General features: G+C 43.9%; 2 protein-coding genes across 3 annotated transcripts in view; both read left to right on the top strand.

Moving 5' to 3' along the window:
- Nucleotides 1–15,588, top strand: part of LOC142891186 (NLR family CARD domain-containing protein 3-like) — a 183,854-nt gene that overhangs the window by 137,184 nt on the left and 31,082 nt on the right. Inside the window, exon 1 of one of the 2 annotated variants that reach the window (XM_076030647.1) lies at nt 6,200–6,366. The exons of the other annotated variant lie outside the window; for it this stretch is intronic. Within the exon in view, the coding sequence (XP_075886762.1) occupies nt 6,332–6,366 (35 nt within the window). The 5' untranslated portion in view covers nt 6,200–6,331. Of the gene's footprint in view, nt 1–6,199; nt 6,367–15,588 lie in introns of those variants that run through there. 2 annotated transcript variants of the gene reach the window in all.
- LOC142891174 (NACHT, LRR and PYD domains-containing protein 12-like) lies at nt 5,350–14,644 on the top strand. Its single transcript, XM_076030626.1, has 11 exons — nt 5,350–5,429; nt 6,506–6,645; nt 6,876–6,995; nt 7,354–7,430; nt 7,630–9,418; nt 10,516–10,680; nt 11,281–11,457; nt 11,804–11,977; nt 12,970–13,143; nt 13,476–13,649; nt 14,035–14,644. The coding sequence occupies exons 2-11, from the start codon at nt 6,512–6,514 to the stop codon at nt 14,042–14,044; spliced, it is 2,994 nt and encodes a 997-aa protein (XP_075886741.1). The 5' UTR covers nt 5,350–5,429; nt 6,506–6,511; the 3' UTR covers nt 14,045–14,644.

Here is a 15,588-nt window from a genome sequence, read left to right as displayed (position 1 = left end):
AAATAATTTTAAGATCGGTATTGATTAATGATATTGGTCGGTAGCTAGTCGGAAGCGATGGGTCTTTGTCCGGTTTGAGTATGAGGCTAATGTTAGCAGAATTCATGTTTGATGGGAGAAGTCCAGTATTTAGGATCTCTCTAGCCATTCTATTATAGGTCGGACCAATAGTAGGCCAAAGTGCCTTATACTGGGAAGCCATCAGGTCCTGGGGCTTTATTTACTGGCATTTGTGCCAAGGCTTCTTCAAATTCCGCCTGAGTGAGATCTGCGTCCATTGTAGTAGCCTGTTCCTGATTTAATTTAGGGAGCACAATACTGTTAAGAAAGTTATCTATTGAGGCTTCTGAAGGATTATTATCGGAGGAATATAATTTTTTGTAGAAATCTCTGAAGCATTGGTTAATTTCTTCTGGGTTATGGGTTAGTTTGCCATCCAGGTTTTTGATGGAGGAGATTGTTGCTTTTTCTCTGTTTGACTTTAGCTGGTTCGCTAAGAATTTGCTAGAGTTATTATTGCATTCAAAGTTTTCAAGGCGTAATCTTTGCATTTGGAACTTGTTTTTTTTATCTGTCAGTTTGGCTAATTCTGTTTTTAGTTTGCATAACTCTTTCCACACGTCTTCTTCCTGTTGGATGGCATATGAAGATTCTAATGTTTTAATATTATTAACTAATTCAGACTCCAGAGCTAATTCCTTTTTTTTTTTTGTGGCATGAGTAAGATATTATTTTGCCCCGCATTACTGCTTTAGCTGTTTCCCATAGAACATGTACAGGAGTTTCATGCAAGTCGTTAATTTGTAGGAATATTGTCCACTCCCTATTAAAGTATTTTATAAAATCTGAGTCTATGAGTAATGACGTGTTCAGCCTCCAATTCCAGATCGGTGCTCTAGGTGCCTTTGTAGAGACGGAGATAGAGGCAGGTGCATGATCACTAATAGTGATGGAGTGGATCCGGGCTTCCCGGATATCTGCCAAGAGTGAGTTGCTGGTGATAAAGTAGTCCAAGCGTGAGTATGAGTGGTGAACAGAAGAGAAAAAGGTGTACTCTCTGTGAGTTGGGTGGTTTGAACGCCAAGGGTCTGATAAACCAAAATCACTCATATACTGTTTTAATGTGTCTGCAGCTAATGAGTGTCGTTGGCTAGCTGAGGTGTTGGATCTATCAATATCAGAGTTTAACACTAGGTTGAAGTCACCCCCTACTATGAGTGTTGTGTTTACATGTGCAGAGAGTGACAAGAAAAAGGCATGATAGAAAGAGGGATCATCCACGTTTGGGCCATAAATACTAGCAATACAGTAATCTTTATTGTCAATGTTAGTGTTGATTATTATATATCTTCCATTAGGGTCAGATATTGTACTATTTATAATGAAATTAAGTCTCTTATTGATCAAGATAGCCACACCTCTCTGCTTCGAGTTGTAACTCGCCGAGTAGATGTTTGGAAAAAGGGTCGATTTTAGATTATGTGCTGTAGTGTTTGTTAAGTGAGTTTCCTGTAGTAGGGCAATGTCGGCTTCAAGAAAATTCAAATGGTTGAGAATTTTAAATTTTTTGTCCCTGGTACCTATACCCCGCACATTCCAAGTGACAAACTTAAGGGAGGTCATGTTTACTATATAGACCTAGAGTGGTGTATGTGTTAGTGTGTGTGTTACGTGTGTGTGTGCGTGCGTGCGTGCGTGCGTGCGCGCGTACAACTGCCAATGTAAACAAACATTGTTGCAATCTGTCACGGTGAACATTGTTACCAGAGAGAAAAGAAGTGAGGAAGAGACATTAGTGCAGTTTGAGGGGAGGGATATTGAGGGGGGAGAATCAGTTCGATGCAGAAAAGTCATACTTTAACTGAAATGGCGCTTACGTGATTTTCATTGACAACAATGTTGGCATAAGCTGCGTTAATACGATATTACCTGTTGTCTTGAAGCCTGTGGAGAGAACGGTTAGTACAACCACGGAGTTGACTTGCTATCGCGGTAGAGCTGACCGTTGACAAACAGTTTGTCTACCGCGACAACCGCTTTAGAGCCTTCAGCGAGGAACCTTTTCCGGATCGGGAAGAGGACTCTTCGTCGATCCAGAATCTCCTTTGGAAATTGATCGTTCACTCCAAAGTCGGTTCCGCGAAGTTCCCGTCCTTGGCTCTTTACCAGCATTTTTTGCTTGAAGTGTTCAAATTTTACCACGATGGGTCTCGGCCGGTGGCTGTCAGGTTTCTTCCCTCCAAGACGATGTAACCGGTGGAAGGTGATGTTCTTGACGGTCTCCGTAGGAAGCTTCAGATGCTTCGTTAAGAAGTCCGCTACCGTCTTCTCCGGGTCTTCTTCCGCCTTTTCGGGGATCCCTGAGAACACCAGGTTGTCCCTCATGCTGTGCGCCTGGAGGTCTAGGACTGTTTCTTTTAAGTATTTATTGTCTTTAGGGAGTTGGCTCATTCCCTCAGTGAGAGATTTAACCGACCCTCGCAGCTCCTTATTTTCTGCGGCTAGTGAGACAACCTGTTGCTGGCTGAATTCCAGCGACTCGCGCATCGCCTGGAATTCCTTGTGGAGTGTTTCCATTAAGTTTAATCTGGCATCAACGCTGGAGAGCCTTTGTTCGATCGACAATAATATGTCAATCGAGGAATTGCCGGGTGGTGAAATTGTTCCGGGGGAGTCTTCGCGACGGCTTCGCTTGGAAGACGGCGTTGACGTTGGCGTTGGCGTCTTGCCCGTCTTCCCCATAACTCTTCGGTCGAAGATGTCGTCTAGATATTTTTCCAGATCGGCTAAGCTCTCCTCGTCCTCCAGGCTTCTTATCTCTTATCGTTTTTAATCTATTTTATAAATATATGTAATTCGGCAAAATAGTCAGGTAAAGTTTGTTTACTACTGACAGGGTGTCGCCATTTTGGATTGCGCCGACGGTCCGAGAATCTCACAGCATCACGCGAGACCCACGCAGAGCATCTAAGCCCATCGATATATATATATATATATGTGTGTATATATATGTATATATATATGTGTATACATGTGTATGTGTATATGTATACATGCATACGTGCATATGTATATATATGTATATATATATATGTATATATATATATATATATATATATATATATAGAGAGAGAGAGAGAGAGAGAGAGAGTTTTTTCAAGTCAAGACTTTTTAAAGTCAAAGGTGATCAAAGCAATGATACTTCAGCATCAAAGCTTCTCCACAATAAATGCAGCATCATGAATGCTGCTCATTGAGGTGTGTGTGTGTTTGGCCAGCAGAGGGCAGTGTTACTGCAGCTTGGAGTCATTTTCAGCCATTTTCAAAGCAGTGGCTCCAGTGCTTGGATGTTTCCCACAAGCTTAATTTGTCCATCACTGCTTTGTTCTGCAGTGTGTTCTGCTCCGAGTGCAGTTTCTGCCACTGTTTTCCTGCCACTGCTTCTGACACAATGTTTGCTGACCTTGTCTTTTGATGGAGTGAGCATCTCCTTGAGGACCAGACCATCTTCACCTGTTGCACTCCAACTGCTCCTGGGGGCCACAGCCACACTTGATGCACCCCGGCAGAGAGGGGCGTGGCTGCACTTCAACTCAACACAGTGTCATGTGATTTCAGGGAAGTGGGAGCAGAAACACTGATCAGAGAATCTAAGAATCAAAAAATATCACAAGAGCAGCTCAAAGTCCAAGTGTTTCTCCGTCAGGCTGCATGTTGGCTGGATGCAGCAGCAGCAGTGTGAGTGAGCAGTGCAGCAGGAGTCCTCTCTGTTCACAGAGGGTCGCTCTAGGTAGACACAGGTGGCTTCTTTCACTCTTCTCTTAAACCATCTGTCTTCTGTGTCTAAAATCTGGACCTTTGAGTCTTGGAAGGAGGGGCCTTTGTCCTGGAAATACACATGAACCGCTGACTCAGCAGAGCTGTTGATTACAACACCTGCTTGATAATCAACACCTAATGTTGAAAAATCAACACCTGGCTATTAGTCGGTACCATCAGCCTGGCCCCACCCACACCTTCAAAGGCAATCTGATTGGATGTTGGTTATCGGATTGGATGGAATCTTGAAAACGGGTTCAAAAGGGAAAGAAGGATTCTGAAATGGGATTAGATGATGTAATCCAATCCTAATTTTAATCTGGATCAGATCTTCAGTTTGTGTTGTTCCAAACATTTCAGTAGGATCTGGATATGAATAATTCATTGATTAATATAAATTATATGAAGATATAAAATAAACAGCATGTCCACCCTCAACCTCTACTTTAGCAGGGTGCTTCAATATTATTGTGCCTTGTTAACAGGTTGTAATTCTGTTCATTTTAATGTTGGATGTCAGCTTGAAGTCACCACTACAGCTGCAGCCTGAGGGGGAGAAGGGCTGATCAGACAGAAGAACACTGTGCAGCAGCAGGAAGTGCAAAGCTGATTTCTAGCTTGTGCTCCAGATGCGGCCAGGCAGTGGACAGTTTGTGCAACAGACTGGTGTGATGTGGCAGGCAGGCAGGCAGCAGTCATTCAGAGTTTGAGCATTTCTATCTGGCTGTACCCCAGAGAAACAATGGAAGGCCTCAGATGACTGGAGTATTGATTTGAGAATCCACGTATTGGACTGATCAATATTTTAGTCCTGATCTGCTCAATAGTGTCATTTCTCATCATGGATCTGCTCCAGGTCTCGTCCCACTGTCGCCCCCTGCTGCTCTGGGGGCCCAGTTGTTTTTTTCTCTGATTGGACAATGAGACACCTTTGGTTGTGATTTAGCGCTGGACAAACAAAAGAGAGAAAACAGGTGCAGCTCTTCAAAGAGGAAATCACATTTTTCTCACCGTCATCATGGACTGCCAACAAGTTATGGCAACTGTTGGCAGAACTCTGGCAGCCAGAGTCAGCCAGGCAGTTCTACTCCAGACTTTACAGAAAAATGAACACATGGTGAAAAAACTCTTCCAGCAGCAACTAGAATAAATACTGAGTGAATGACTTTGAACACAATTTGCATCTTTGAAATCCTTTGAAGAAAGAAAAGTAACCAGCGTGTTTTTTCAATGTGAGCAGTAGAAAGTCCAGATATTTGTGTATAAAATGCAGGAAGTCAAAGTAAAAAGTCAGAGAAATACTCAAGTAAAGTACAAATACTTGGAAAATGGACTCAAGTACAGTGACAAAGTATTTGTACTTTGTTCCTTGCCACCTCTGGCTACAGGTGTGTGTGGGTGTGTGTGTGTGTGCTTATGGGCGTGTGTGTGTGTGTGTGTGTGTGTGTGTGTGTGTGTGTGTGTGCGTGCGTGCTTATGGGTGTGCCATTTGGCCTTTGTCTTCATAAAATGAGGAGTGGCAGAAGCAAGAAGAGAAGTCAGAGTTGTTCTGTGTCAGGCTCCATTTTGAGGCGAGGCAGCAGCAGCAGTAACAGCAGCAGCAGTGAGCGGTGCAGCAGGGTGAGTCCTCTGACTCAATGATCCTCATTAAACCTAATGAACTGATTTCAGTCTTGACTTTTTGACCTCCTCCTTTCTCAGTGTTGTGTTCCAGTTAAAACTCCTGACTGTGTTGAAGGTTTATTGTTCATGTTTTCTGGAATCTGCTTCAAAATATATGGCAGATGTTATTTTTCACTAGGATAGAAAAGGGCTGTGAACTGTTTTTACCTTCATTCTATGTTGGAAAAAGTCAAAGTCAGTTCATTTCATTTCTACACAGGCTGTTTATGTGCCATGACTACTGGACTTTTTGGCCTTTTCACAGAGTGTAGTGTCATTCCAGGAAACAGTGTATCAGAAAGACTGATCAGAGCAGCAGGAATCCTAAAAGATCAACAGCAGCTCAAAGTCCAAGTCCAAGGCGCCACATTGATGTGATGTCAGTCAGCTGAGTTATTTCCTCTTGTCCCAGTCTCTGCAGTGGAGGAGAGTTTTAGAAGACACCAAAGGAGTCACACTGGATTCATTCAGTGACAACAAAGGCTGCTAGGATTCTGATGATACTTCACACTTTCAACCTGTTGAAGGTTCAAAACTAATGTTGGCTGCAATTCCTGCTCATTAAATACTTTGTGCAGTTTTCTCTACTCTAGATTGTGCGTCCACATTGTAGAGTGAGGAGCTGAGGACTGTTTTGATCTCTGTTGCATGAGAAAGAAAAAACTCTGAATCACTACATTAGATTGAGTTACTGCTGATGGATTATTTTATTCTATACACACCATCGATGTTCCATGTTGACTGAGTTTCCATTTTTTACACAGCGTCATGTGAAACACTATCAGGGAATCCAAGCATCTAAAATATCAGGAGAACAGCTCAAAGTCCAAGTTGTTCTCTGGGAGGCTGCATGTTGGGTGGAGGCAGCAGCAGTAGCAGCAGCAGGTGAGTCCGGACTGACTGAATAACGCATTCAATGTAACGCATGTGACTTCAGTCTGGGTGATTTCTTCCTGTTCTCTCGCTCCCAAGTGGAAGTCAGACTGTTCTGAGCTCCCTGCCTCATTTCCTGTTTGACCTCCAGCTCAAGATGAGTGTTCGAGTGGAGGAAGAGGAGGACGGAGCAGCAGCGTCTCCAGGGTTCAGCTGTGTGTCTCTGAAGAGTCACAACTCCAAAGATTATCCTTACAACTTCAGTAATGAACCTGGACCTCCTGAGACACAGTAAGAACACTTAGAGTGACTCAGTAACTGGAACTGCTGTTTGATTCACTGTTCAAACTGTTGGTCATCTGGAAAAACTGGAAAAAACGGGAACCTGATGTGAGAGGAACAACCCTCTTTCTTCAACCCCTACTGGAAACAGCAGTGTGTGGAGATTTATTCATGACTCTCAGCCGATCATTGAGGAAAGAATCATGTTTTAAACACAGACATCAATGTTTGTGTTGCAGAGTTCAATACAGGACAAAGAGAGCAGAGTCTCCAGGGTCCAGCTGGGAGTCTCTGAAGAGTGACTGGTCCAAAGATGAACCTCCACTCTTCAGTAATGAACCTGGACCTCCTGAGACACAGTGAGAACACTGTGTGTGTGTGCGTGTGTGTGTGTGTGTGTGTGTGAGAATGTGGAACTGGATCCAGTGATCCACTGCAGCTCCTTCACATTTCAAAGTGTTGAAATCCAGTTCAGTCCAAAGCCAAACAAGCATCACTGGAGAGAAACACAACCCAGTTTTGACTTGAAAACTGAGCAGAGCTGATGAAATAATTTCTACTGGGTAGACTGGGAGAAGAGCATCATGGGAATTGGAGCTGATTTAGAGCCAAAGATTAAAATAAAGTTCATGTCAAAGACCAAATGAAGAATTTCAATAAACAAAGTTTTAAACAAATTAAAAAGTGACAAGTTGATCAAAGTGGCTCCATCCACAGGAGGAGGAAGAGGAGGAAGAAGAGTGGTGGGTGTGGAGCAGCACTGCAACCTGCCAGTCACAGCCAGACTGATCACAGTAAGACTGTCCACCTGCACCTCTTTCACTTCTCCCTCTGAGATCATGTCAGGACCTCCAGTGAGAAGATTCACTGAGGGACGTTGAGAGCAAACAGTCACACAGCAGCTTCACCACAGCAGCTGAAAAGTTGTGGAGAGAAAATGATGCTCACACTGTCACACTGATGTTTTCTTCTGCAACCTTTTCTCTGCTCCAGGGGCTGATGATGGTCTGCAGGAGCTTCTACAGCAGCAGAAGATCAGTCTGGAGAGGAGATGTGAACGTGTGACTGAAGGTCAAGAAGCAGGAAGTCAAACCCTCCTCAACACCATCTACACTGAGGTCTACATCACTGAGGGACAGAGTGAGGAGGTCAACAGAGAGCATGAGGTCAGGCAGCTGGAGACCAAGAAGACCAAGAAGACCAAGGAGAGCCTCCACGACCGTCCAATCAGGTGCAGCCAGATCTTTGAAGCCTCACCTGAGCAGCAGGGACTCAGAGTCAGAGTGGTGCTGACCAACGGTGTCGCTGGGGTTGGAAAAACCTTCTCAGTGCAGAAGTTTACTCTGGACTGGGCCCAGGGCCTGGAGAACCAGGACCTTCATCTGGTGCTTCCTCTGTCATTCAGGGAGCTCAACTTGGTCAAAGAGCAGCACTACAGTCTTCTGGAGCTGCTCCAGGTTTTCCATCCAACGTTAGAGAAACTCACAGCAGAGCAGCTGCATGACTGCAAACTTCTCTTCATCTTGGACGGCCTGGATGAAAGCAGACTGGCTCTGGACTTTGAGAAGAAGCAGTTGGTGACTGACGTCACTCAGAAGAAGTCAGTCAGCGTCCTGCTAACAAACCTGATCAGAGGAGATCTGCTTCCCTCGGCTCTGCTGTGGATAACTTCCAGACCTGCAGCAGCCAATCAGATCCCTCCATCATGTGTGGACAGGCTGACAGAAGTACGAGGCTTCACCGATGACCAGAAGGAGGAGTATTTCAGGAGGAGGTTCAGAGATAGAGGAGATGTGTCCAACAGGATCATTTCTCACATCAAGGCCTCCAGGAGCCTCCACATCATGTGTCAGATCCCGGTCTTCTGCTGGATCACTGCCACAGTTGTGGAGAGCATGTTGAGCTCAGAGCAGAGAGGAGAGCTGCCCAAGACCCTGACTGACATGTACTCACACTTCCTGCTGGTCCAGACCAAGAGGAAGCAGCACAAGTATGGAGGAGGTCCACAGGAGCTGACGGAGGCTGACAGGGAGCTTCTTCTGAAGCTGGGCCAGCTGGCATATGAACATCTGGAGAGTGGAAACATCATGTTCTACAGTGAAGACCTGGAGAAGTGTGGTCTCAGTGTGACTGACGCCACTTTGTACTCAGGAGTTTGTACAGAGATCTTCAGAAGAGAGAGTGTGATCTTCCACAAAACCGTCTACTGCTTCGTTCATCTGAGCGTCCAGGAGTTTCTGGCTGCAGTGTACAGCTTCCACTGTCACACCAACAGGAATATGACAGAAGATGGTCACTCTGGAGAATCCCTGGATGAGTTCCTGAAGAGGATGATGAAGGAATCCCTGCAGAGTCCAAACGGTCACCTGGACTTGTTTGTTTGCTTTCTCCATGGACTCAGTCTGGAATCCAACCAGAGACTCTTAGGAGGCCTGCTGGGTCTCACTGACAACCATCCAGGAACCTTACAGAAGGTCATCAACAACCTGAAGAAGATGAACACTGGTGATGTTTCTCCTGACAGAAGCATCAACATCTTCCACTGTCTGCTGGAGGTGAAGGATCAGTCAGTGCATCAGGAGGTCCAAGAGTTCCTGCAGTCAGAGAACAGATCAGAGAAGAAACTCTCAGCCATCCAGTGTTCAGCTCTGGCCTACATGCTGCAGATGTCAGAGGAGGTTCTGGAGGAGCTGGACCTCAGCAAGTACAACACAACCATGGAGGGAAGATTGAGACTGATTCCAGCTGTGAGGAACTGCAGGAAGGCTGTGGTATGTTTAAGGTACATAAACACTGTGTGTGTGTGTGTGTGTGTGTGTGTGTGTGTGTGTGTGTGTGTGTGTGTGTGTGTGTGTGTGTGTGTGTGTGTGTGTTGAAAGTCTATGTGCTGTCATTCTTGGACATGGTCTCTCTTGTAAAAGAGATCTTGGATCTCAAAGGGACAAACCTGGTTAAATAGTTCTCATAATAATTCAACTACAGAAAAGAGTTGTCAGAATAATCAATAAAGTTCCCTAAAGTACAAATCAATGATTGATAGAGTCAAAGATCTTCCAATTCATGGATATAGTGGGCTTGAAAACATTAGAAATACTATTTCCAGGAAAGAATGAAAATCTTGCGCTCAGTATTCTAAGTTTTTTAAAGTGAGAGAAAATCAATCCATGTTCAGAGGGTTGAGTGTCTTTGAATGATGGAAGGTGAGAAGCATTGTTAAATATAGATGTCTTTCTTTTCTGGGAGTTCCATTTTGGAATGGGATCAGTGACCATTTGAAAATGTGTGCTTCTTTGTTGAGTTGAAAAAATCTTGAAGGGCAAAATACTTGATGATGATGAGGATAAATGATTGAATTGTGAGTCAATGATGAAGAATAATGTTAAGCATATTTTGTTGAGTTGAGTTTCTCTTTTTTTCCTTTTTGATTTTGTCTGACTAATTATTCCAGCTAATCTTATGGACTGTATAGGAGAGGCAAGAATCAGCTTGGGCTTCAGCATGCTGCTTTTTCCTTCACACAGTTGTTATGTTTTTGTTGTTGTGAGTCTTTAGAATGTGCACATTTGTTTTGGAAGCTTCATTTTCATTGTTGTCTGTTGATTGCACAAGATTGATTGAATTTACACTGTCAACCAAAATCAACTATTCAATCATTCATGATGATGGTGGTGATGGTGATGATGATGATGGTGGTGATGGTGATGATGATGATGGTGGTGATGATGATGATGATGATGATGATGATGGTGGTGATGATGGTGTTGATGATGATGAAGATGATGGTGATGATGATGATGATGATGATGATGATGATGATGATGATGATGATGATGATGATGATGGAAGCAGCAACTTCTCACTCTGCTCTCCTTCATTCAGTCATGAACTCCCAGAGCTTCAGTGTGCAGTGGTGTCTTCAGCTCTGCAGTCCAGCCCCTCCCACCTCACACTGCTGGACCTGAGTGAGAACTTCCTGAAGGATCCTGGAGTGAAGCTGCTCTGTGCTGGACTGCAGAGTCCAAACTGCAGACTGGAAGTTCTCAGGTCAGTTCCTGCTTTCTACTGGTGGACAGTGTGTGTCAGCAGATGACAACTGGTGTGTAACGCTGCTCAGTGTGAAGACTTTGAAGCAGATATTAAAGACTCATCTAGACACAGTGGATGTTGTTGATATTTTCATGTCAACAATCTGCAGCCAAAAAAGACTTTGGATGGTGGAAGAAAGTGTGGAAAATGTCTCCAGTCACTTTGGAGCTCAATGGAAGTTGTTGATTGGTGATGAAGGCCACATGACTGAGCAGAAGATCCTGTGAAGAAATATTAGAGGCAGATTAATAGTGCAGCAGTATTTCTTCATCTTGTCCTTTGAATGTGTTTGACTTGTAACGAGACTCTGATGACTGAAAACAGCCACAAGAATACAAAGGACTCACTGATTATTTTCCATCTTCACTGCTGATTGGCTGCACACTGACTGACACGCTGCTGTTGTTATTGTGTTGACAACACACTGGCACAATGACTCGTTTGAGGGAATGACTCAGTGATCCCAACAGCTGCACATCTGGATCATCAACAGGGAGAAATGACTCTTAATATGACATTTACACCATGGAAGAAATCAAATATTGATTCTTTATTCAGGTTGGAGAGCTGCAGGTTGTCAGAGCTCAGCTGTGATTGGCTGCTCTCAGCTCTGAAGTCCAACCCCTCCCACCTCAGACTCCTGGACCTGAGTTTCAACAGCCAGCTGCAGGATTCAGGAGTGAAGGTGCTGAGTGGTTTTCTGCAGAGTCCAGACTGTAAACTGGAGACTCTGAGGTCAGTCCTGGTTTGGAACCAGTGGATGATGGTTTCAGCACCAAACACAGTTCATCACACATGTTGAACAAACATTGAACTGAAGGTTGATTTATATCAAAATGACATCCAGAAATATGAAAACTTCATTCTGTTCATGTTTGAAATTGAAAGCAGGTCATCAGTGGTCATGTGACCAAACATGATTTAAACACACATTAGTTTTGGACTGAGAATTTAATTTCAAGGTGACATTTTCTGTTGTGTCAGATTCTGTAGTCCACATTTCACTTTGATTTTCAGAGTGATGACACCCTGGAAAAACTCTTCATCATTATAAACTCTCCATCATTTATTCTCTATTCAGGTTGTGGGGCTGCAGGTTGTCAGAGCTCAGCTGTGATTGGCTGCTCTCAGCTCTGAAGTCCAACCCCTCCCACCTCAGACACCTGGACCTGGGTCAGAACCAGCTGCAGGATTCAGGAGTGAAGGAGCTGAGTGGTTTTCTGCAGAGTCCAGACTGTAACCTGGAGACTCTGAGGTCAGTTCACCCTCTTCACTCTACATCTTGTATCACTCTTGTTATTGTTGTCATGATTTTCACTTCACTGCTGTTGGAAATTCAATTTGCAGTCACTGGTTTGTGTTTGAAATGAGTGAAACTGCGTTTAAAGGTACAGTTTGTAAAATCATGCCATCTAGTGGTCAGATTTCAGATTGCAGTGCTTACTTGCTGGCTCTCCCTCCCTCTCCCCTTCTTGCCAGTGAACTACGGTGGCCTTCCAGCATCATAAAGGATGTGGTTGACAGCAAAGGTGTCTAGTTCTCTGTATAATTATAAAGTTCCATCAATACAAATATTACAACCATCTATTAGCATCACAATCAGTCATAGTCACAGCAGACAGTCCAGTGTTAGCATGATTTTCAGCTAGCGCTAGCATGAGCCACCTGTATGAGCACTTAGATACTGTAGATAGATCCAACTGGACTCAGCAGAAGGTCAAGGGTCAATGCAGGTTCTATCATCTCAGTCAGTTCAGTATTGATGAGCAAGATGCAGAAAAGATTCCACTGCATTTCAGTCACTTAATAACCATTTGTTCTCAGCATTTGCTTTCTTAGAGGATTCCAGCCTCCAACCATCAAAATGAAACCGTCTCTCAAACTGATCTTCCCAACCGGCCGCCTACAAACATGGCGGTGCAAGATGGCCACAACCTTTGACCTTCTGTCTGTTTCTAGAAAGAATGGTTGCATATGAAGCTTTCAGCAATTAATCTGCACTGATTTTACACACTGAACCTTTGAGGCAAAATGAATCAATGAATTCCAACATTGTTAACAGCTGATCAGTGGTCACATGACTAAACAGGTTGATACAAAATATTTTATTGTGGTGATTCATTATTTCAGTATTATTGTTGTGCTTCTGATTGGTTTAATGGACATTACAGTGTTATAGACATTAATATTTTTAATTTCATATAGTGATGAAAACTCCACTCACTCCATCATTTATTCTCTATTCAGGTTGAAGGGCTGCAGGTTGTCAGAGCTCAGCTGTGATTGGCTGCTCTCAGCTCTGAAGTCCAACCCCTCCCACCTCAGACACCTGGACCTGAGTAGGAACCAGCTGCAGGATTCATCATTGAAGGAGCTGAGTGGTTTTCTGCAGAGTCCAGACTGTAAACTGGAGACTCTGAGGTCAGTACTGGTTTGGAACCAGTGGATGATGGTTTCAGCACCAAACACAGTTCATCATACATGTTGAATAAACATTGAACTGAAGGTTGATTCATATCAACGTGACATCTAGAAATATGAAAACTTCATTCAAATTTAAAAAGGTCATCAGTGGTCATGTGACCAAACATCACTTCAACACACATGAGTTTTGGACTGAGATTGAATTTCAAGGTGACATTTTCTGTAGTGTCAGATTCTGAAGTCGACATTTCACTTTGATGTTCAGAGTGATGACACCTTGGAAAAACTCTCCATCATTATAAACTCTCCATCATTTATTTTCTATTCAGGTTGAGATGGTGCAGGTTGTCAAAGCTCAGTTGTGATTGGCTACTCTCAGCTTTGAAGTCCAACCCCTCCCACCTCAGACACCTGGACCTGAGATACAACCATCTGAAGGCTTCATCAGTGAAGCCACTGATGGATCTTGTCCACAGCAGAGACTATCAACTGAAGACTCTGAGGTCAGTACTGGTTTGGAAGCAGTGAATGATGGTTCCAGCACCAAAGCCAGTTGATCCCACAGCAGAGGTCCAGTGTTCCCAGTCACAGTGTGAGAGGAGGATGGTGACGTCCAGCTGCTCCTCATTCATCCAACATCTGCTGCCAAACTGCTTCTTCTCTCAGTCCACCACTCAATTATTGATCAGTTCATCTTCATCAGGCCTCAGTATCAGTCCAACACTCCATGGTCACATGACCTTCATATGTTCCACACTTGACATGTGACTGAGAGTCTGCTTCTTCTCACCAGTCACTCCACCATCTCCATCAACAGTCAACGTCTCTGTGATGATGCGTTCAAGGACCGTGAGTCCTGACTCCTGCTGTCTCTTCTTCTCTCTGCAGCTGGTGGTGAGGGAGGATGAGGAGGAGAGCTCCATCTAGTGGTGGCTGACAGAAATACAACTACTGGAGATGAGTGACACACCGAGGCTCCGCCCCTCCTCCACCTGCAAGCTCCACACACCAGTCGTGCTCCAAGTGGACACTCTCACACAGTGTTGCACAGTGTGTGTGGGCGTGTCACGACATTTGACCCCAGTGGAGCCTGGTGGCTGGCGGACTGCTTCTCCCTACAAGCTGCTGTGGTTACTGGGAGAGACATCCCAGAAGCCACTGGTGGACCTTGCAGTGCCACATATGGACTCTTGGATTGTTCTTGGCCTTCCAGTGAACCTTTGCGTGAGCACTGGAGGTCAACCATGACTGACTGCTGTCCTCCTCTCTGGACACCACAATCTGAAGTGAATCCAAACTTTTGGAGGCCATTAATGAAACAAAACAATTTTTGATTCATTTTTTTTTTTTTTAAATTCAAAGGTTGTGACAGAATCATCTGAAGTGAATTGACCAAAGGTCAAAGGTCAGAGGTTTGAACAATTACAAAGACCATAATTAATTAGATTATTTTCTTTACTCAAGTCCCACCACTAATAAATATATATTTGTATGCGTACCCATATAAGTCCATCTACGTTTAATGCACCTTTTTTTCTTGAGCAGTATCATTAAATCTCCACCTGCTTGTGTATGCATGTTTAGGTAGATTGACGTGTATGGAGCGCAAGATAAATGTTGCACTGGTGGGGGACAACACAGGGTGACATATGGTGGTTGCCAAGCTATAGACAGAAGGCAATAAAAGCAACTCCAATTAAAAGAGCCAGCAACTGAAGCTATGCAGAGGCAGTGAAGAGAGTCAATGAGCAAAGAGGAAGAGAGGAAATGATTGAGGTTCAACACAATGTAAGACAAGAAGGGGACGAGGCGTTAGAGGTTGGAAAACTGGTTTTGTTGATGGCCTACATAATAAAGTGTACTGATCAAGTCAAAGACAAAACAGAGGAGATGAGAATAATTGTAAAGGGGGCTGAAAAGTATTTGGGAACGAGGGAGGCATCCTGGGAAGATATTAGTAGAAAACTGGAGGCTGACAAGAAAGCAGGGGGAGCAAATGAAAAGACAGACTGATTATATTACAATGCAACTCTAGAAGTCTAATAGCAAATGGTCAAGAGCTAAAAGCTTTGATTAGAGACTTTAAGAAAGCAGCAGACATCTGCTGCATTCAAGAAACATGGCTGAAAGCAGTATTGGATTGGACCATTGAAGGTTATGATAGTGTGCGTAGAGATAGAGGAGAGGCAAATGGTGGTGGGTGTGTAATGTTGATGCAACAAGATACACAATACAGTGTGGTGGGCAAAGGAAGGCAAATGGAATATAGAGTCATTGAAATTTGGGCAAAAGAGGCAAATATGAAAAGAGTTCATTTTTATAATGCAGCTAACAGTAGGTGGTCAGAAGCCTTGGATGAACTGGCAGATTATCTAGAGGGCAAAGTGATATGTAGTGGGGATTTGAATGCACATAGCACTTTATGGGACAGTAAAAATGATA

This window comes from Nelusetta ayraudi, unplaced genomic scaffold (assembly GCF_046127955.1).
Source record: "Nelusetta ayraudi isolate G7.1 ecotype Tasmania unplaced genomic scaffold, CSIRO-AGI_Nayr_v1 ptg000028l, whole genome shotgun sequence".
Lineage (NCBI taxonomy): Eukaryota > Metazoa > Chordata > Actinopteri > Tetraodontiformes > Monacanthidae > Nelusetta > Nelusetta ayraudi.
Note: the sequence above shows the minus strand (reverse complement) of the source record. Positions and strands in the feature narration are given on the sequence as shown.